Source organism: Oenanthe melanoleuca, chromosome 15, assembly GCF_029582105.1.
Source record: "Oenanthe melanoleuca isolate GR-GAL-2019-014 chromosome 15, OMel1.0, whole genome shotgun sequence".
NCBI classification, from domain to species: domain Eukaryota; kingdom Metazoa; phylum Chordata; class Aves; order Passeriformes; family Muscicapidae; genus Oenanthe; species Oenanthe melanoleuca.
Window position 1 is genome coordinate 2778652 of NC_079349.1, and position 21324 is coordinate 2799975.

General features: G+C 44.1%; 1 protein-coding gene across 5 annotated transcripts in view; it reads right to left on the reverse strand.

Moving 5' to 3' along the window:
• The window catches only part of KDM2B (lysine demethylase 2B), a 106075-nt gene that overhangs the window by 70070 nt on the left and 14681 nt on the right, over nucleotides 1-21324 (reverse strand). For 2 of the 5 annotated variants that reach the window (XM_056504610.1, XM_056504609.1), the window contains exons 5-7: nucleotides 11441-11619; nucleotides 9554-9660; nucleotides 869-962 (exon numbers count right to left, since the gene is read on the reverse strand). In XM_056504610.1, coding sequence (XP_056360585.1) covers nucleotides 869-962; nucleotides 9554-9660; nucleotides 11441-11619 — 380 coding nt within the window. Of the gene's footprint in view, nucleotides 1-868; nucleotides 963-4342; nucleotides 4439-4511; nucleotides 4714-9553; nucleotides 9661-11440; nucleotides 11620-21324 lie in introns of those variants that run through there. The other 3 variants (XM_056504613.1, XM_056504611.1, XM_056504612.1) reach the window with 3 other exon arrangements.

Consider the following 21324-nt stretch of genomic DNA (forward strand, 5'->3'; position numbering starts at 1 on the left):
ATTTAACTATTATGAACAGTCAACAAAAAAAAAAAAAGCTGAGAGACTCCACCAGGGCTACCATGTGTTAGCTAAGTGAGCTGCTTTCTGCATCAAACACTTGTTTTCCAGGTGTTGTACATGGAGGCACACACACAGACAGCAGCAGTAATTAGCCCACGTGCTGGAAGTGGCTGGGTAACTGTCACTTGTCATCTCTCTTCCAGAAATATCTTACTCAGAAGCTGCCTGTGGTTTACCTGCAGTCAGAACAGCATGTTGGTACAGCAGAGCTGTGCTGAGCTACAGAGAGGAACAGGATCTGTACCACTCACTTCAGTGCCCACCATACACTGTCCACACTACAACTGGGAAAAACATTCTAAACCAGGAAAGATGGCAACAGAGCAGTACATGCTGTGTATTTTAAGGCTTCTGTATCCTTTAATGTTTCAGTTCTGGCTTACTGTGCCTGTACACACCAAAGGAACATGGAATGTCTAAAAGGAACAGAAGCTTTAGCTACAAGAGACGTGTGAGGGCACTCTGAGCCAACAAGGGTACACACAGCCACATCTCACTGCAACACACTTCTGGACCACACAGCAACAGCGAGCCTAAAAGCACCACTACCAGCAAATAGCACATTTGGTATTTCAAATACATCACTTGTTTGTTTCATAACGGTGAGTGGTGTCCCTCTAGTTCAGTAAACTCTGTGTATATCAACAAAGCTGCTGAAACACTCTGATCACTGGCAGAGCCCCTCAAAGGAAAAAAAAAAAAAAAAAAAAAAGAGAAAAAGAAAGGAAAAAAAATAGAAAACAACCCCTCCCCTCTGTAAGACGCACAGAGAAATAAAACCAAATATCAACAAAGGTTCACCTACCTTCCCCCCACGGAAAACGTGATACCACACTGAAGTGCCACCAAAATCAATATGAAAATCAGTGAAGCATCCTTTCACACTCATCAAACAGTACCTGCAAGCAGAGTGAAGGACAAAAATGAATCAGTCTGAAACAGTATTTTTCACATCTTAATTTGCAGAGGTTAACTGTCTGTGCAATGCTGCTTCCACCAATTAAGTTTCTGCATTTACAGTACAGAAATTTGTCTCATGAAGGTAATGAGGTTTCTGCTGAAAAATGTGTATCTCCATGTCTGAGTTTGCTGTTCATACAAGAGGAATTAAAGCTTTCAGAGTTAGGGAATAGAAAAGCATTAAAAGTTACGCTGTTCAGAAATATTTCTTATGCCACTGCCAGTCCCTGGGGTGATCTGTTTAATGCTCTCCTTCATCACTTCAGAGACACAACCTTCACCAAAAGTTGTACACAAATTGCTTCAAAGTTTTGAAAAATCTAATTTGCTTATAAATCCTCCTGAATGTTCTTTACCTACTTGCCACTCATGCCATTTTTGCACGGATTAGGGGACAGAAACCTCATTTGGCAAACTAACTCCTTTTTGTTCACATTTCTAGGCATTCTGCATCAAAATACATCAAGGACCCAGCTGGCAAACACTCTAAGTATCAAATCCACTATTTTATACACTGTCTTGATACAGGATTTGAGGAGTTTGAAGGTCTGCATTGCTGGAAAAGACACAAGAGCTGTGGTCTGGCTGCAGGAATCTCCAGCCTGCAGCCACCATCTGTAACTAATGGCCGAATCACAGCCGCCCTCCTCACTGAAGGCACCTTTGCAAACGCAGGAAACACACACCACTTAACCCACTAACCTCTTTTCCTTGTTCCGGTCTCCGTTTCATGGCCTTTTTTTTTTTTTTTTTTTTTTTTTTTTTGCTTTGGTTTGGTTTGGTTTTTAAGGGGAGTTATGGAAACACTACCGGAAGGGGATTTGTTTAAAAAAAACAGGAGAGGACGTAAAAAAAAAAAAAAAAAAAAAAAAAAAAAAAAAAAAAAGGTTTGATTTAAGTGTGTCTTTTTCTGCTCACATTCAGGTAGGAGAAGCTCAGCAGTATGCAGCCGGCGTGCAGAAGTCCCTGTAGATGATAGGCTGGGAAGGACCTTACCATGTGTCTGCAGAAGGCTGGCAAATCACAGCCACTCTGGGTCCATAAGAGCCGCTGCCTAGCAACCACATCCCGAGCCGGAGTTGACAGAATGATACGCAATGCTGTCATGAAGACAGTCAATTTGTGGGCTTCAAAAAAGGTCCTGTGCCTTCATCTCACAATTAAAACCTCTCCTTGTGCAATTACACGTCTCTCCTCTTGCCCACTCTGGAATTTTTTAAATTTTTTTTTTTTAAACCTTCAGAAGCAGGAAGAAGCTTTTGCTGCCCCTGGGGTATTTCAGATGCTTCAAAAATCACAGCTAGCCAAGAAGCTGTCTACACTCTCAATATGCTCCATTTCAAAATATGAGTCCTTCCCTCCCAAACACTTTTTTTTTTAATTTCTCCTTTTATGTTTTCTCTACCAAGATGTTGTTGATTACAAGTCAGATAGAATTTAAAAACAATAAAAGAAGCCCAGAAAGGAAGTTGCCTTTCTTCCAGCCAAACTGCAAAAAGTCACAGATTGAATAATTATTGCTCATTAGGAAAAAAAAAAAAATCAGCATGGAAATTCTCAGCTTGTAAGCAGTGCTGAGTACTCAGAGGCTCGTGTTGTTTTAAAGTAAAAAGTTCAAATCCTTATGGAGTCAATTATTTTCAGTTTCCAAAAGGCCAGATATAAAATAAATCACACTAACAACAAAAAATTTCTAGACAGTGCTACCTACTAACAATCACCCAATGAATTAAGATATTCTGGAAGAGCAAACACAGCCTGGGCATTAGCTAGTTTTAGCTGTTCCTCAGTAGTCAATAATCTAAACCTGAAGCACTCAAACTGTTTATGTCTGGAGAGGAAATAACAGGATTGAATCCTGTCAAATCAAAGCACTTAAAATTTAGTTCTGTGATAAAACACCAAAGCAGGTATAACTGTGAACATGAAACTCTTGTTTTTCCCCATTTTCCCCTCCCTGTTTTCCTGAAACTCCTCTAAACACAATTTCCACACTAATAAAGGTGGTTTTAGTGAAGGAGTCACATATGGCAATTAAAAAAAACCTGCAAAGCATTTGGAAAATAAACTGTTTTTCTTTCCATCCACAAACAAGCCATGCCTTAATTTATGCTGTTAATCTCCCAGGCCTGCTTTTGTCCAAGCCCAACAGCTCCCGGCCGGCTCAGGAGCCTGCGGGAGGATCTTCCGCCATCCAGCTCTCTCCCTGGTTGCCCGAGTCTGGCACAATGCCTTTGCATTGACCTCTACAGCTTCCTCTTCCAATGTACACCGCAGTCACATGGTCCCAGCACACTCCATGCCACAGCTAATCTCAGGCTCCAGCCTCAGCCAGCGGCTTCTCATCACCAACAGCGGCTCATTTGGGGAACCACTCAACTTTTCAGGGTTTTCCATAAGAACAGTGGGGAAAAAAACAAACAAACAAACCAAGGAAAAAAAGAGGGAAAAAAAAAAAAAAACCATCACACAGCATCCATGTTGGAAGAAATCTAGAACTACATCCCACTGTGTGCTGTGGCCACAGCGCTCTGGGCCGGGGCAGGTACAGTGGTTACAGGAACACAATCCCTCGTCAGGTATGGGGAGACAACCTGGCCGGAGTTACACTCTGAAAACACAAGCGATGCAAAAGATGCCCCAAGTTGAATATTTTCACAACTGCTACCACATCCAACCCCTGCACACTCCACTTTATCTCCCTGCACAGACTCAGTCAGGGTTTTAAAACACGCAGCTGCTTGTAATCTGTTGGGGGGGAGCTTCCCTTCCCGATTGAAGAGTTTGGTTTGTGTTCTCCACAAGCCTGAAATTTGTTCAGTTAATGTATTGTTATTTTTGAGGAAGGATTTGTGATGTGGAGAAAAGGGGAACTTCCCCCTCCCACCCCCCCTCCCCCCCCAAAAGAAAAAAAAGAAAAAAAAAAAACCACCCAAACATCTGGGTAAATTTGTCAGAGAAATGATGCGAAGAAATATGGAGTAACCTGCAAACTCACGAGGAAGAACAAACACAGAGATCCAAAAAAAGAGAGGGAGACGATACAAATGAAGCTAAACCACTAAGCAAACACAGCGAGCTGGGAACACAGGAACAACACAGACACCGCTCCATAACCCAGCGCAGAGCCCACACTCCCAGGCAAACCCACAATGCACTCGCCACGCATCGCTACAAACCCGCAAGCAAACAGAGAAACAAAGACAGCGAGAGCCGCGGCGGGATGCGAGGCAGCGGCGGGCAGGGCAGGCAGCGGCAGCGTTCATGCACATGGGCCCGGGGACGCGAGCGGACGCACAGGCGGCAGCAGCAGCATTACCCTGAGCTCAGATCCTTCTCTCCCGCAATAGGCACCGCGCACCATACGGCTCTATTCCCTCTGGCATTGCGAGGGCTCCCCTGCCACTGAGCTCAGCCCATAAACCACTCCCAAACCCCAGCAGAGGCTTCTGTTTTTTGTTCGGGCCAATGAGAAAAGTATAGCTCACTCTTCCTTCCTCCCAGGAGCAGCGCCGGCTGGTTGAAATCCCTGAGCCTGAAACCGAATACCACAGACCCATGAGCCGACTGCAAGTGCCGGCGCGGGGAAAGGCGCGGGCCCCGCTGCCCATCGCCGGGCGGGAGCGGCGCTCCGGGTGTCGGGGGAGAGCGGCCCCCGGCAGCATCGCGGCTCCGCGGGGCCCCGCTGCCGGGCCTCGAGCGGGGCTGCACGAACAAAGGCTACCTCGGGGCGCCTCGGCCCGCACCGACAGCGCTCCCACACTGGGGGCCTGCAACTGGAAGCCAGGAATTGCGCCGCAAGACAAAAGAAACCATTGTCACCCCGGAGGCACCGGCCCGGCTGCCGCTCCCACCCTCGCCTCACCGGGCAGCAGCGGGGAGGGCCCGGCTGCCCCGCGGGGATGAGCCTCAGCATCTCCTCACGGAGGGCCGCGGCTTCCCTCGGGGTGAGCCCTGGCTGCTCCTGAGGGATGAACCCGGCTTTCCTCAAGGATGAGCCGCGGCTCCCCGCGCTCGGCAGGGCCCCCAGCCCCGGCCAGCCCTGCCCGTGGAATGCCGCTCCGACCCGCTGCCCCTGCCCTGCCGGGACCAACCTTCGCCCCGTGCCCCTCCTGGGGAGCGGTACCGAGCGCTCCCAGCCCGAGGGAACAAACCAAATCGTCACACCGTGCTCACCACACCCCGCGCACTTCAAACGCACATGAAAGGCCTGGCTCCTGCCCCGAGGGGGTTACGGTCCGAGTCAGTCACACACAAACAACACCCGACATAAGGAGAGACAGTTTTCTGCCATGCACCGGGGAGTTTGTGAAGTGCCTGCAAATCACACTCGGACCACAGTGGCACCAAAGCAAGCGACAGCACTTCCCTGGTCGCGCCCTTGCCCGGTGGGGCACCAAGGGTGCGCGGGCTGCGCTCCCATCCGAGCGTGCCGCTGCCACGAGCGGGGACCTTCCAGATTGTGGCACCCAACACCACATGAGCGTAGCAACCGCTGAACTTTAAGAATGGAGAGGCCTGATTTCTTTCTTTTTGGGCTTTTTTTTTTGGTTGCAAGCTTAGATTTCTGAAGAGGCACCCGCCACCACAGTGAACTGAACCAAGCTGCCAACTCACTGCGAGCCAGGCCTGTCTGCCCCTGGAACAGCAGTTTGGTGTCTGTGAGAGTACAACTGTTTTCTTCTTCCTGTGACAAGGCTGTTCAGCTCCAGGGTCACCACAAACTGTTGTAAACACTGGTGGTTATTTGAGTTACATGTGTCATGCTGCTCCTCCAAGTTCTACCTGAAGGAGGATTTCAGCCTCATGCACCGATCTGAAGACATCACATTTTATTTACTTTGCTAGCTTGGAAAGTCTTAAAGAGCACGCACTTACTGGTGTAATTTTTTTTTACTGAATTGTATTTATAGAGGTTTTGTATCAAAAGCAATCCGCAAATGGCATACAGAGTGCAGACAAGTCTCTCACATGCATAAACCAGTGCCAGGTTGCCTTGTGGGACCTGCGAGCTCCCTCGATTCCCTGTCTCCAGGGGCACCCTCAGCTTCTAATTAGACCACAGCTCAGCAGAGCATTTTAGCATCTGTTTAAATCCATCCCTACTTAGTAAAGGAATGAATAGAAAGGAATGGATGGCTAAACAACAGCCTGAGAGAGGGAGAATAGGGCTGAGGACATGCTAACAGCAGCATTCTTTTGTGAACAGGTAGATGTTTCACACAATATACGCCCATCCTTAACTGAAAGCCCGCATCATTATATAGATCTATTACAGCAGTGCTTAGATATTTCAAGTAATAGGAAGAATTCTGAAGGTAAAAAGGATATTGCAGTGACTAAAGCTTTACTTTTCATTTGTCCCACAGCACAAACTTTACCAAGCTCTTAGAAATTCCTGTTACTGTTTCATGTCCTGAACAGTAGCTATTTACTGCCACTGCATTGCAAATAATCTTGCAAGGCTACAAACACAAAACCTAATAAAGAGGATAATAATTTCAATAGGGCTATCTCTTTTGATAAATGAAAAATCAAATTCATAATTTTTTTGTTGCTGTTGACTCAGCTGTATCCAGATTGCTTCAGTTCTGGATGAATCTAAACAGAAAAACAAATCTGATCTTGTTTTGAGCTACCTGAAAATGGTTATGGTGATAGAACAAGCTTCTGCCCCTAAAAACTGATGTTACAACAGCACTGCTTTTTCTACACAGCATCTTCCCACTCTCATCCAGGATCCCATATCTGTGAGGCTTTTTTCAGGAACTTGCACCCTGGGATATGAAAAAGGGGCATAAACTATTGCCCCACTTAATTCAGTCCTCTAAAGGTCCTGTGAGGTAAGCAGCCATTTACCTACAGAGAGAAAAATAACTTCATTACCCAGAATTTTGGAAGAAGTTAATGGTGCAAGTCGGGGCAGGGTGGTCTCCAGCGCGCGGTGCTCCTGGTAACCGAAGCAGCAGATGGAGCGTTCTCTAACTTCACTCCCAGCACGGAACTCGACGTGCAGGAGCCAAGACAGACATTTGTGTCTGGTAATGCCATCTGTGTCTGCAAAACTGCAGCGCTCTCGCTGGAGTGCTTTTTGTTTGTAGGGAACACGTTAATGGTGGGGATGGCATACTGCAAACTCTCAGAATTATGGGAATGCTCAGAACAAGAATGGAATGAATCGATTCCATTTCTGAGCAGCAACAGTCATATGAATATGGATGATTCACATAAAAGAATGGGCAGGGTGAAGCAAGTGACAGCACTGACTTGTGCCTCCACAACTCCTCCAACTCCTCAATAAGGGCTCAAACCCTCTAGATACTCACAGCAATAGCTGGGACCAGTATCTACAGAAAAGGGTCAAGTTGAATTCTCAAAGATGGAGAAAGCCAATCTCTTGAGGAGTTCATCTCTAAACCAGATGAATTCATGTAAGAGTAATCTCTTAGAGAGTCACTGAGCACACAGAAGCCACTTCTGCCTCAAGACAGCCCCTGCCTGGACTGCAGACAGTCGAAGTTCAGAAGATAATCTTTAGGAGTGGCAATCATTTTGCACTCACACCATTCCTACACTCCTGCCAGGGCATCAATGCCAACACCCAACAGCAGACAGGTTACTGAGAGCCACAGATCTTCATCCTGATCTGATACAGCTTCTCTTGTGCTCACAGACTGTCACTGTTTGTTACTGGTTTTATCTTTGTGGCTTCCTCAAGACTGATGAGGAGTTTGTGCCAACAGTGCTGTAAATCATCCTTCTCTAGTCTTTCTGTGAGATGACACTCAGTAGCAACATCCTCATCACTCCAGCTGCATCACCCTCGCCTTTAACACTCACTCCTGGTAGCTCCTTTTCCCAACATCAAACTCTATTGTCACATTTCAGGCGCTCACAGCCTTTCAGTGTTTAGCTTCCCTGTACCTATCACATCTACTAGTTTATCAAGCTGTCAACCTCCACCTTCCCTTTGCCAGTGACAGCAACCTCCACGGCTCCTGTCTGCTTCTTCATCAGGCATCTCCTGCCTTTCTACCAGGCCACCCTCCACAAATGGGAAAAACTCCATGTTAAAATCTGTTGAATTGGTACGTCTCTAAAATCCGTTTGAAACCTACCATCTGGCATTCCATGATGCAAGTAGTGAACTGTAAGCCTATACTCTGCTTTTTCTGCTGAATTCTGTTAGTCATGTTGCTACCTTATCCTTCAAACCATCTTGCCTTGCTATGTTTACTTGCTACATCTTTTTCAGCATCTGTAGTGTGCCTGCTCTAAGAAAGGAATCGTTTCTTTTACTTCTTACCTTGTACCATCCATGAATCCTTAGGCCCTGAATCATTATTCAATTTCTTAGCTCTGACAAATTATAAATAATGTTATTTAGTTTACCAATCACTTGGGAAGCGAGTGCTGCTCTGCTACTGGTTTATTATGTGACCTCAGACAAGTCACTTAGGACATTTCCAAATGCATGGGGCACTCCAGTTCACATCCAGTTACACTCATGAGCAGTTTGATCCTTTCAAAATGTAGGAGTATCTTTAACTTCCACTGAAATCAGTGGTGCTGAGCATAATCCCCAATGCCTATCACAGAGTCTCCTCTTTTATGCAGACTTTTACCTTACAAAACAAGAGTAAATGCTACATATAACTTCCTGACTGCACACTCCTTTCTATCTGTTAGTACCAATCTGTTTTACAGTTTGGAAGGATTTCTGAGTGATTTCCAGAACACCAGAGGTCGGTTCAACAGCAGAGCCTGGGATGCTGCCAGCATTTGGTCTGACTAATAAAACAGAAACAGCAGTGAAGGGCTTCCAGGGTTACCTGGTGTTCATCAGCCATACAGGTCATTACATCATTAAAGGAACCCCTACCTCAGCTGTACTCATTCCCATGAAACTTGCAGTGCACATTTTGAGGCCCCCAAATAGTTCTTTTTCCCAAACACCACATAAAAAGTTTCAAGGAAGACATTAGAGCAGAAGAAAAAGCAAGGTGAGCCTATACTTGCCCAAAACCTAGAGATAGGCAGAACCAGGGGCAAACTGTTCTTGTATTCAGTCTCAAGCCTGCCCTGAGCAGTTCCTAAGCCTGGATTGTCAGTCCAGGCCCAGGCTTTGACCTTGCTCTTGAACAAGTGAATAGAAAAGCAAACTGGCAGGAAGGGAAGTGTCAGAATTTCTACTAAGTCACACACACCATCAAAAATGGACTTCAAGCTTTTTTCACAAAACATTTCTCAGCTAATAACGTCTGTCATTAGCAGTTTAGAGCCTGGGCAGGATCTGAGCCCAGCCTACAGCAGGACTCTGACTATACTGTGTGACGTATCTGTGTGATGTGATTTCTTTGGACAGCACTTTCAGAGAATTTACTACTTAAGGTCAGTCTGCCATTTCCAAAACAGAGTTGCTCAAAACTAAAAAATAAAAATGCACTTTTCAAAGAGACTTGATTAAAGACTGTATTCAGTAAAGTTAAGATTATTTAAGGCAGTCAAGAGTAGAGATTCAAAGACTTACTTTTTCACTTTGGGGTATTTCATCTCTGAAATAGCATTGGTAGCATCCGTCTGTCTCTCCTTCAAGTGCTGTGGCCACATATTATCCACCCAGTCGACTAAGTCCACCTGAAACGCCACCAGAATCAACTGTTAGCTCCTGAACACATGGCAGGACATATTCTTGTCGGCTAAAACTCCTCCAGTGACAGCAGCAGATGCTCACAGACAGGGAGATCCTTGCTGTTCAGCAAAATCCCGTGCACCCAACTTGTTAAGGAGCAGCATTTCATCACCACAACTCAGCCCCTTAAAACACAGGGGAAGGAGAGTTTTACAGTCAATTTACCTGAGTGCAAATTCTGCCTCATGGGCACCAGTGAGCATATTCTCTTGTACTGTCTGTGGCAGTTTTGTAGCCAACAGCCTAGAAATTGCATTTATGAACATTAAAATGCAAACATAAAAGGGATTATACGATGTTAATATCTTCCATTTCAAGGAGGAAATAGGACCGATTCCATCGATATCACAACTGTATGTGAAAACAAAACTTGCTTACTGCCCTGATTCTGAAATAATTCCCACATTCTGATATTGCAACCCGGAGTTTGCACAGCAGGGAACCTAAATCGGTATTTGTGCCTCACACGGGCTCAAAACTCTGCAGGATTCAAGGGAACATCTTACACAAATATATGGGAGCTGACTTTAGGTACTGGACTTCCTCAACACCCTCTCTTCTACTCCCCTGGGAATGCAAATCTCTCTTTCAGTGAGATCTAAGTATTCCTGGGTTTACAAACACCTGGGCACTTAGGCCATTTTAAACAGCTATGAAATAACCATTTACACGTGATAACAGGTACCTAACTGCCTATTTCATTTCTAAGCACCCAGGAAATTTGCACAGATGTTTTAAAAGCTCACTGAACACAATGTGTTTGGGAAAAACCGGGATCAGTTGAACACAAGAAACTCCCCAGAGCACTTTCAAATTGCCTGCTAAGTGTCTGAATGACAGAAAAAATCTGAATGAACTTCTAAATATGTGTTTAATATTCAATTTGTGATTTGTGTGTAAAAGAACAAAGGAGTCTAGTTAAGAATTACTTCAACAAATCAGCAATTAGAACTGCCATCTATTTGTGACCTGTTCAGGCAGAAGTGGTGCTTTTATTGCCTTCTTGGGTAAAAGATGCCCCCAGCAGAAAAAACTGCTGCTGTAACTAGAAAAGGATTAGAAATCGGGTGAAAAGTGTCTGAAAACAAAACATCATAGAGCCGTAGCTTTACACATGCTAGCACAGCACACATGGCTACATTTCAGAGATAAATGAAATCATCTTTACTAATAAGGTCACAGTTTCATGCCAGTGACTCCATCAGGAATAAAATCACAACAGCCCTCTACCTTTAAAAAGTATGTACAAATCTACCCCCTTTCACCACAGCCAACTCTGATATGGCAGCGATTATGCTGATTTAATTCTATAAATATTTCTACATTTAACAATCGTGTTTCCAACTGTTTTGCTTTGGAACCCTCTGAACATTTTTTAGGTAAAAGAAGTGTTCGTTTATAATGAATCCAAGCATCCTGGTAGTTTAAGTTTCCTTAGAGAAGGAAAAATACTAGATAGGTATTTAATTTTGGATGAAGTTTCCCCTAAATACCTTGAGAGGAACTGTGTATCAGTGCAAATTGCATGATTAACAGTTCATCAGGTACCTAATTCCTGTAAATTAAGTTCCACTGTCAAAGAGACCAGCTTTCTACTTGGCTAAAAATAAGATTGTGACACTAAACGAGCAGGAGTTCCGGGCACTTCCCAACACCTTGTTTAAACTCCCTGATTTATTTCTGAGAAGAAGCTGAAATAAAGCCCATCACCACGGGCTCCCTTACCACGTTGGGGCGCTTGACAATGTTCTCCAGTTTGGTGTGACTGAACTCCAGGCTGATGACGTTGTAGAGCTTCTCCCGCTGGGCCTCTGGGGTCTCGTAGTACCTCACAAACTGAGACATGCTCATCTCAACTCCTCTCTGAGTGTTCACATCCATCACATCCACGATCCGGCGGCTTCCTGCAAACACAGCAGCAGGCTCAAAACATCTGCCTTGCCTTCATTTATGGATAGATACACACATATGTACATTATTTTATAAGCATATATATATATATATATATATATACCAGTTCTCAGTGACTGCAGGGAAACGGCAGGAAAAGAGGATGAGAACAATACCAGCCCTTCCATGGCTTCTAAGAAGCTCAAACAGTGAGCAAGGAACTAACTTGGAACTGGGCTTTTTGCCCAATATGCTACTGAACAGGTCACCTGGTGCTTCACAGAGATGGAGAGAGCAGTTTCCTCCTTTATGTGAATTGATGTGAGCAGGAGCACATTAAAAACTATGAAGAAGTGATACAATATGGTAGCAGGGGGCAGACAAGACAAATTGCTCTCCAAATCATACTGCAATTTTCTAAACATCCATATGTCTCTCAAGATGCTTTTACTCATGTACAAAAACTATCCACAAAGAGCAAAAACTGCCTTGCATCCCTGGATAGTGTAAACTGCTGAACGTTCCCAATTCCAGTCATCAGCAGTGGGGATGAAAGCACTAAATGCCATAGAGGAGTGAGCTCCCACTTTGGATCTCTCCACAAAAACTACAGGCCATACTTTCAGCTCCTCGAGTGGCAGACATACAAGTCTCATTAGCACCAGAATGTTGAGCAGCAGTTTTAGTCGAGCCTTTAGCTTTACACAGATTAATCCACAATCTTCTCTTTGGCCAACTGGAAGGTTTCACCTCTCCCAGCAATTTCATCATCCTAATTAGCAGTTCATTTGTGTGTGAGTGAACAGGAGCCCATGAGAGACATGCCTCATTTCCAGGAGAGGATTCCAGCAAACAAACTCGCAAGGCTTCCAGAAAATCTCTCCAAAACAATTTTCACCACAGAAGAAATAACTCAAAATAAATTGCATTAATACAAAATGTAGGGTTGATATGCACCATCAGAGGGAATTATTAATAATTACAGCACCTGGCCTATCGTGTGCTTGGGAGCAGTATTTCAGCAAGAGTGATAGCTTGGATTGCTGCTTTCCATTGCAAACATCCTTAGTCCCTGATAGCAATGACAGTGACAGATGTGATAATGATTCTGCAAAGGAACTCAAGACCATAAAGCCTTGAAATCAAAAAGAAAAATTTAGATAGTGTAAATCTGGAATAGTCCCACCAGCCTGTCAGTCAAACCCCTCATTCCAAGGCCAGGGAACAGGAGCCCATCCTTGGGCTGGGCTTGGGACTGTCTGGAGTGTTGCCACCTTGAGGCAGGATGGGGAGAGTTTAGTTATGTGTGAAAAAGTACAAGAGTCCTTAAATTTGGCATGTGCATGTTTGAAACAACATACATAAAATCTAGGTATGGGTTGGAGGGTTTTGTTGTGGTTTTTTTAACTGTAAGCTTTACTATCCAGGTGAATGACCTTTTTTCAATTCCACAGGTTAGCAGCTTGGGGTGGAGTGCTGTTAAACAGGCCTCTAATGAAAGCCATCCTGATCTCTGCTTCCAGAGCCTGGGATCAAAGCAGTGGCTACAGCCCAGAAGGGTTAATGAAACAGATACTGGAAAATTGTATTTGAAGGGCTGTGTGGCTGAACCTGGGATCTGCCATATTTTAGTCTAGGTTTGATCTCAGCTTTGCTGGAAGCAGCCTTGTAGAGCCTCTCAATTATCCTTTCCAAAAGAAAAATCAGCAGTTACCTGATGAATTAAGAGTATGAGGAGCAGTTCAATAGCAGGTTTGTTAAATTAACACGATTATCAATTACAGGCAGAAGAGCTTAAGATTTGAATTGATAATCTCTTGACTTCCAAATTAAAGAGTAATTTGAGGGGATGTTTTTCTCTTAAGCCACAGTACTGTCAAACAAGCCCATACATAATGATTCTTGGAGTACTGCTCACAGAATTTGAGATGTATAATTACAGGTTCACATCCTGGTGTTCACTGCCCACTGCACAGCAGCTCTGGCTCACTGCCAGCTTTATCTCTTCTGTCCTGAAAATATTCAGCTTTTTCTTCTATCTCCTGTTCCTAGTACAAGGTGAAAAAATATCATCTAGGAGAGAAAAGAACAAGGGGAAGAAGCACACAGAGGCTCCAAAAAGTAATGGCAGGCTGCGAGATCTCAGGTCAGGCTGGATTTCTGAGCAGCTCCACACACATTTTAACATGATCCATTTCTGTTAATCAATTCCTAGGCATCCCCTTACCACACTTTTACATGTTCTCAAAGAAGGGAGCCCATTCAACCAAGCCTGGGGCAGCCCAGCAGATCCCAGCAGGATCTCAGTGACCCTGGCAGCCTCTTGCCCTCGTTCCCACCTTCCCTCACTTCAGCTCATCACCCACTGGACATGGATTAGCAGACACCTGGAGCCCTGGCAAAGTCTCTTACTGCTGGCAGGGGAAGCTGCAGTGCACTGTGCACCACTTCACCTTTGACTTCCCTGGATGTTTTTCCAATAGAGCTCTGGACTGGGCAATGTGGGATTAAGAGGCACTGCTTCATCTCTGGCAGCAGATGTGATTCAGAGGTGGAGTGGTGATGCTGGGGGATTTTACAGCCTAAAGAAACATCTTCCCCTCCTGCTGCTTGCTCATGGAGCACAAGTGAATCCCCAAAGGATCACAAAGACAGTAACTAAGAAACAAGCTAGTGCCATCTCTGACAAGGGGAACAGACAACAGCAAGAAGGAGACAGAAGAATCAATTGCAGGGATGTAAGTTGGGAAAAAAAAATCCATCAGGATGAGCTACAGAAGAACTATGCTTGACTTAAAACCTTAAAAACATTATCAAGTTACTCCAGCCCATGTATTGGTAAGATCCCCATTAAAATTAAGGGCACAATAGCATATATAATATCAATTTCCTTTATTTAGAGGCCTAATAACTGAGACATTGTAAAGATTCTAATAGATTGAATTGTACAAGATTTCTATATGCTATAATTTTTTTTTTTTTTTTTTTTTTTTTTTTTCACATAGAAATGAACATCTAGAGGAAAAATTACTTTTATGGGGTCCCTGGCTCCCACTGCCCGCCCTGGACAAGTTGGCTTGGTACAGAGAGTTGGTCCTTTCTGTTCTGGGCTTCTTGGTAGAACAAGAGCAACAGGGAAACAAACCTTGTCCCCTTGTTAGAGCCAGAACCACCCTCCAGGAATGCAGGCTACACAGGCACCTTCCTTGCACCAGCAAATGGTTTCCCAAATCACAGCTCACCAAGCCCACCCCAGACCCTTTGGGAATGAGGGGCTCCAGCTCTGAAGTCATTCAGCAAAGCTCTTGTTGATCTCCCCTGCAGTTAGCACTTAAGAATTTTCCAGAGAGGGAATATGGAATAGGAAATGCTGGAACTATGATCATCTCCTCTGTTGTCCAACAACTGCCATTTTTTATTTCTAACGAATGAAGCACTGCCTTCCCCTGTCCTGAGCTTCAGGTTATCCAAGCTGCCAGACTCCAGCCTTCAGCATTCCCCATCCTTTTCCATGACGTGGATTTAGCATGGGTATTTGGAGCAGTGGAAGCAAGGCAAACATGAACCACACAGCAGAGTATGAGAAATGCACAGGAGGTGTGAATCAGAGCTGCAAATGACTCCAGAGTTTTCTAGGCTGTGGTCTCTTCTCCAGCACAGCACCAGCAGGAAAAGGTGCAACTCCCCCACGGCAGAGGAAAGAGGAAATGTCCTTTCTGTAAGAATGATTATCAAGCCTGTCCATTAAGAGGATAAAACTACCTTGGGGAATTATTTTAACCCTCTGTGGCTGAATTGAGATCTGTGCTGAAGGTACAATACAGTGTTGACAACCAGAAACCAACCTCCAATGCCGAGGGACCGGCCCGCTGCTCCTGCCTAATCTTTATGCTTCTTAGGAGGAAAAAAAATCCTTGGTTTGTAAAGCAGGATTTTTGGCAGAGCCTCAGGAAATCTGCCAGCCTCGCTAGCGGGTTAATTGTACCTAAAGACTGAGGCTTTGACTTGCATCCCAGTTAATCCCCCCGGAGCTCCCGGAGCTGGAAGCACGTATTCTTCTGATGCCCACGGGAGACTATTATGATATCCCCTGCTAACTGGGAGGGATGTGAATCCGAGCAGAAAGTCCTTGCTCAAGTGGAGCTGTTCCCGACATTCCCTGCATTTCAGAGCGAGGTACGAACAAATGAGGAGACGCGTCCGGATCCCATCGCTCCCAGTGCCACCAGAGGGCACAGAAGAACAAAGGGAAACGAGCCCGAACATCGCACGGAGCTCTCCCCACACCTCCCCGCCGGCCCCTTCCCCAGCGCCGCAGGAAACCCAAAGCCATCCCCTCGGCAGAGCTCGGTGCTGTCTCTCCCCCCCGGGCCGCTCCGTGTCCCGGCTGTGCAGCCCTGGCAGCGGGGCCACAGCATCTCCTCCTCTCGGAGGTGTAAAACCGCCGTGCCTGACACGAACCTTGCCCTCCGGCCCTCTGCAGCTTTATCATTCGATATCAAAGTGCCCAGTCGCGATTAGCAGCGTGAGGAGCTGTTTGCACACAACACAACACAGAACAGCCTGTGGAACAGCCTTGGTGCTGCAGGAGCGGGCTGGAGAAAGGGACTCAGGCGAATCATGTGTTTTAGTGGCATTATATGGAATTAATCAGTATCCTTACACCCACCCAAGCCATGATTTTTCGTGATTCTTAGAAGCTTAAGACAGTGAAAAGCACATAGAAAAAAATGCCATATACAAAGAAGCATTTTACTTCTAATTTTTTATACAGTATCCCAATGCATTAACCTGTAGCATAAGCATGCTCTAAGTGGCTGAAAACACAGAGCACACAAATAACAATTATATGAAGAAAAATAATACAAGGTCCAGGAGAAGTGAGACAGAATATAACTTTGGTGAAAATCTTATGGTTTATTTATCTATCAAATTTATTTTAAGACCATTAATAATTTCCTAAAATGTCTCAACATAAAATATATCTAACAGCAACCATATAGAAAAATGTTGTAAAAATTATAACCTTTTTGACAGCTCTGAAACCTCATCATCAACCCATATGGAGGAAAACTTGATTTCCCTCATACTTTGCAATTAGGAAATGGAAGATGATCTTCAACTGCACTCATATTACCATTCAACATGTGCACTATGCCAGCAATCCTGCAGCTCCCCTCTGGTCTTGAAGGGTATTTGAAAATATCAAAGGGCTGCAACACCCCCACACATCTCATACCTACACTTATGAGAACATCTGAAGAAATATATAATTACATCAAACCTCCAAAACATGCTGGTATTAATATATATTTTTAGGTAAAGGCACTACACTTGAAGGTAATTTTGAACTAAGGTATATTGTGACACTAAAGCATCACAACTACCATAAAATATTCAGGAATTTGAGAGAGATCACTCTGAAATAAACAGCTCATTTCTAGTCTGGATGAGATAAAGCAGAGGATGCTTATTGAGTGTGACTTTGGGGAGTTTTTCCAAAACAGCTGTTCTGCTTGCTTTTCCCACATGGACAATTCATCTTTAAATCCACCTGTAGACAGGGGCTTTGAGATGCCTGTGACCACAACAACACATCACTTCAATTTCACTTTCATGTCCTGACATCATGGAAATATATTCTCTTGAGAGGTTGTATTTTTGTTGTAGTGTTCATTCAAAGCAGATTTATTGCTGTTTATATCTGGACATGAACATGACTGTTTTAAGCAAAATTGTCCTGGTTTAATTAAGATTTTTTAAAAGAGTTTGCTTGTGTTAGGCAAAGGACAAACTTAAAGACGGCTCAAACAGGAAGTTCACCTCTAAAAATAGAACTGGTTCTACTTCCAAAATGGCAAGTCAGCGGACGTGCTAAACATAGGCAAGTGAGTGTTATAATATTTCATTTTAACTGCTAGGAGAAAAAAAAAAATAAATAAAAGGCATAATGAGAGAGCATCAAAGGCTTTCTTTTCATTTATTTTATTACACAGAAACCCTAATCATGGCTCAAAGCTCATTCACCTGGCACTTCTGATGCAGAGTCCCAGTGGAAACTTATGACAGAGGTAGAAGGCTACATCCATCACAGCTTAGCCCAGCACTGGTTAGTGCTGAGAGGTAAACAAGCCCCAAAAATTATAAAAATAATAAGTGTATATATATATTCCTGAACCTTTCTGCGAGGGAGAGACAGTGTGAGTTTTCTGCTGGTTCAACTTCCTGAACCACCTCACTACAAGAAAGAGGAAAGCCTGTGCCAGCACACAGGAGGGGATGAGAGAGCAATGCCAGAAGTGAGGCGAGAAGGAAGAGAATGAGCAGGATGCCAACTTAGAGTTGCTTAATTGGTATGGCAAAAAATCCAAATTGTTGGATGCAATAGGGAGCACAAGGAACAGAGACACTTTCCCATCTCACACAGCAAAACTAGAGGCCAGTTTAGATGACAAAGAGATGGTCTGGCACCAGAACCTGGTACTGGTATTAGAGGAGAAGTTTCTATTTCCAATCTATCAGGAGCACTGGGTAAGTTTTAACCTCTCTCTGCCCTAGGTCCTGGTTTCATGATACAAACTGTTCACCAATACTCAAGAAACTGATGAGGCTTAAGTAATTTTTTTTAAGCGGGGTCAGCTCCCTGCCTGCTTCCCAGCACAGTTCCACAAACATCAGGGGAAGGATGTGCAGCCAGCACTGGCACTGTGGGAAATCCCACGGTGACACCAGACACAGCCCCACTCCCTCCTGCTATTACACACTGCAGCTTTTCTTCTAAAACAATAAGCTGTTTAAGAGACACAAAACCAGTGAGTGTTAAATGAAGCAACATCCTCTGAAAGTCTGCAACACTTTAATAGACAGAGATTTCCACTTTATTTATGCACTTTTCCACCTTAACACTGGTGGATGCCTAAGTTCCAAAGGGTTCCTTCAGAGCTGCTACAAACCACTTCAATTTTCAACAAATTCGAGCCCTCAGACTGTAGGAAAATCACTAATGGAACTTTCACTTGAAAAAAAAATCCATTCAGAAACTTTGCTGTCTAGTTACTAATTTTAATTCTGCCCAGGAGAGAACACAGTGCAGCTCCACAACTTTGTCATTCTTCCTAGCCCTGAGCTAACATGGAGGAGGTCAAAAATCACATTAGGCTGTCTGATTGACATATGGGACTGCTGGTGTCCCACAAAAAAGGGACTGATTCTATGGGAAACCAAAAAAACCCCACCTGTTAAGTCCTACTGGTCCTGTTTACAGCCAAGTCTGTTGATCTCTCTCTCACTAATGGTTCATGGTTGGCAACAGTATTCTGAGAGCACTTGCTTGAGTCTGGAAGGATTGATCTCACAAACTTCTCAAACTTCTATGGAATTAGGGAGTAAAACAAGTTCTGAACACTACAGCAGCCTCCTCAGAGAAAGAGGGATATAGAGAAAACAGGAGAGGTCGCTCAAGGGAAAAGAAAGAAAAAATTATAAAGACAAAAGGATGAGCCAGTAAACCTCCAGTGCTGTACTTTGGAAAGAGAAACCTGCTAGACAGAATTGGAATCAATCATTTCAATGGAATAGCACATTATATTTTATTTTATTTTATTTTATTTTACTTTTATTGGACACATGTTTCCTCTTTGCAGTACTCAGATTTAAAAATAAATGCAGCAGCTAGGAGTCTGTCCAGCTCATACCAACAGTACTTATAAACCCCTTTGTTGACAGACCATTGGTTTGACTCCATCTGAGCTTACAGGCACTGGGAAATTATCATTTCCAGTGGTAATATTTATTTGCTGATTTTAGGCCTGCCTTAGCACATTTCCCAGTTTAGAGCATGAAGCATGCTGACAGGCCCAATAGCATGGCCGTGAGAAATTTGGAACTTGACTTTAAAAACAAAGCATTTTTTAAATACTGAAAGTTTTTAAAACAAGCTTTGGTCAGAAAACAACATGACAGAGGAAACAATTTATTTTTATGGACTGGATCTTAAACACATGTTTCTGAATAACATCTGAGACAAATCAGTGGGGCCCTGATGAAAGCTGCTTTCTGATTCTCCATTTTTTCTCTTGGAATGTTTGCAGGCAGGTACATAACCCAGCTCCCTGAAAACACAGGTTTTGGGTTTGTAGCCTCAGATCAATGGGAATAGCAGTGACATGTAATTATTTTACAGTCACTTGGGAGGAACATCCCAGTGCAGCCTCCTCCTGCAGGGTGCCATCCTTATCTCCTGCTTCAATGTGCTCTTGGACCCCCTGCTCCAGGTCTCTTGTGGGTCTGAGTCCCTTGATGAACTCAGGGTGTGACCTGCAGGCTCCAGAGGCTGAGGTACCCTCAGTCAGAATTCTCACAGCCTGAAGAAAACGTTCATAAGTTGGTATAAAACTACACAGACATTGGCCTTCTAAACTATGGATGTTTTATAAACTCAGTTTTCTTAATATTCCAACAGTCCCACTTAAAATAAAAGAAAAAAAGCAGAACCCAGAGAGCAGGCCAGGCACAGATCACACAGTGAGGCACAAAAACCCTGTGAGAAATGAGGAGAAATCTTACAACGAATGGAAATATTTCATCCAAGTACCTCCCCTCCCATGAGATCAGTGATGACTGCTCTCCCCTAGAAGAGCCTGATCCAGTGTGTTTTGAAAAATGCATTATTTGAGTCCCAGGAGCAGAGCACAGACCTTGCTGCTTCCTCCTTGTCCCTCCACACAAGACTCCTGGAGACACAACAGTTAATGACTCCTGACTCAGCTCTTCTGCTCTTCCCAAAGTGGCATTCCCATTCACAGGACAAATCCCCACACCAGGGGAGAACATACATCTTAATCAAGACTTAGATGCAAGTCTGGGGGCAGACTTTTGCACTTCCTTTGAGCAGCCAGTTTAATTTTGGGAAGTGCTCCTTACAACAGAGCCTCTCTAATGAGCCTCCCTCCTAACTCCTCTCAGTCTCCAATTTCACAACTTCCTTGAAACAAATGGAGCATTGCTCTATAGAAAAAGCAACACTGGGTCCCTATTCAGCAGAAATGATGGAAAGTTTTCTGAGCTGCAGTGTGTGGCTGCTTTGTCCTTCTTTTGTATCTACACAGCTAATTTTCTTTCACAGGATGGAGAACTGTACATTGATTAAGACAAAATTTCCCCTACTTGCCCACAGACCACACTACGAGCCTCTCGACTTGCTTTGTAGTTGGATGTGAATTCAACCATGATACAATTTTCAGAACAGATCAATTTGAGAGGAGCAGCAAACACGGAGGAGGAATGAACCAAAAAATCACTAGGAAGCAGCTACTCAGAGACACTTCTCTGATTTGCTTTCAGCTTTTTTGAGTAGCTGCTAACAAAAAGCTGAACATTTACACAGCCAGCTCAGGGACCATTGTGCTGTGACACCACAAGAAATGTATGCTAATGCAAAAGGAGTATTTTACACGGTCCCTGCCCTCCCTCCTGCCTTTACCCACCTGACCTGCAGTCACCACCAGCACCACAATTTTCTCTTCCATGGAAACACAGCTTATGATTCTTGATTCAGTACTGAATGAAATTTATATATGTGTATGTGTATACATCTATAAATGTGTGCACAGCTTTTAATAGATATATAAAACATTTTATAAAGCCAGAATAATTATTGCCTACAATGTTTATATCTCTTCCTGTTTCTTTTTCAATATCACCTGCTTCCAGAAGCATGG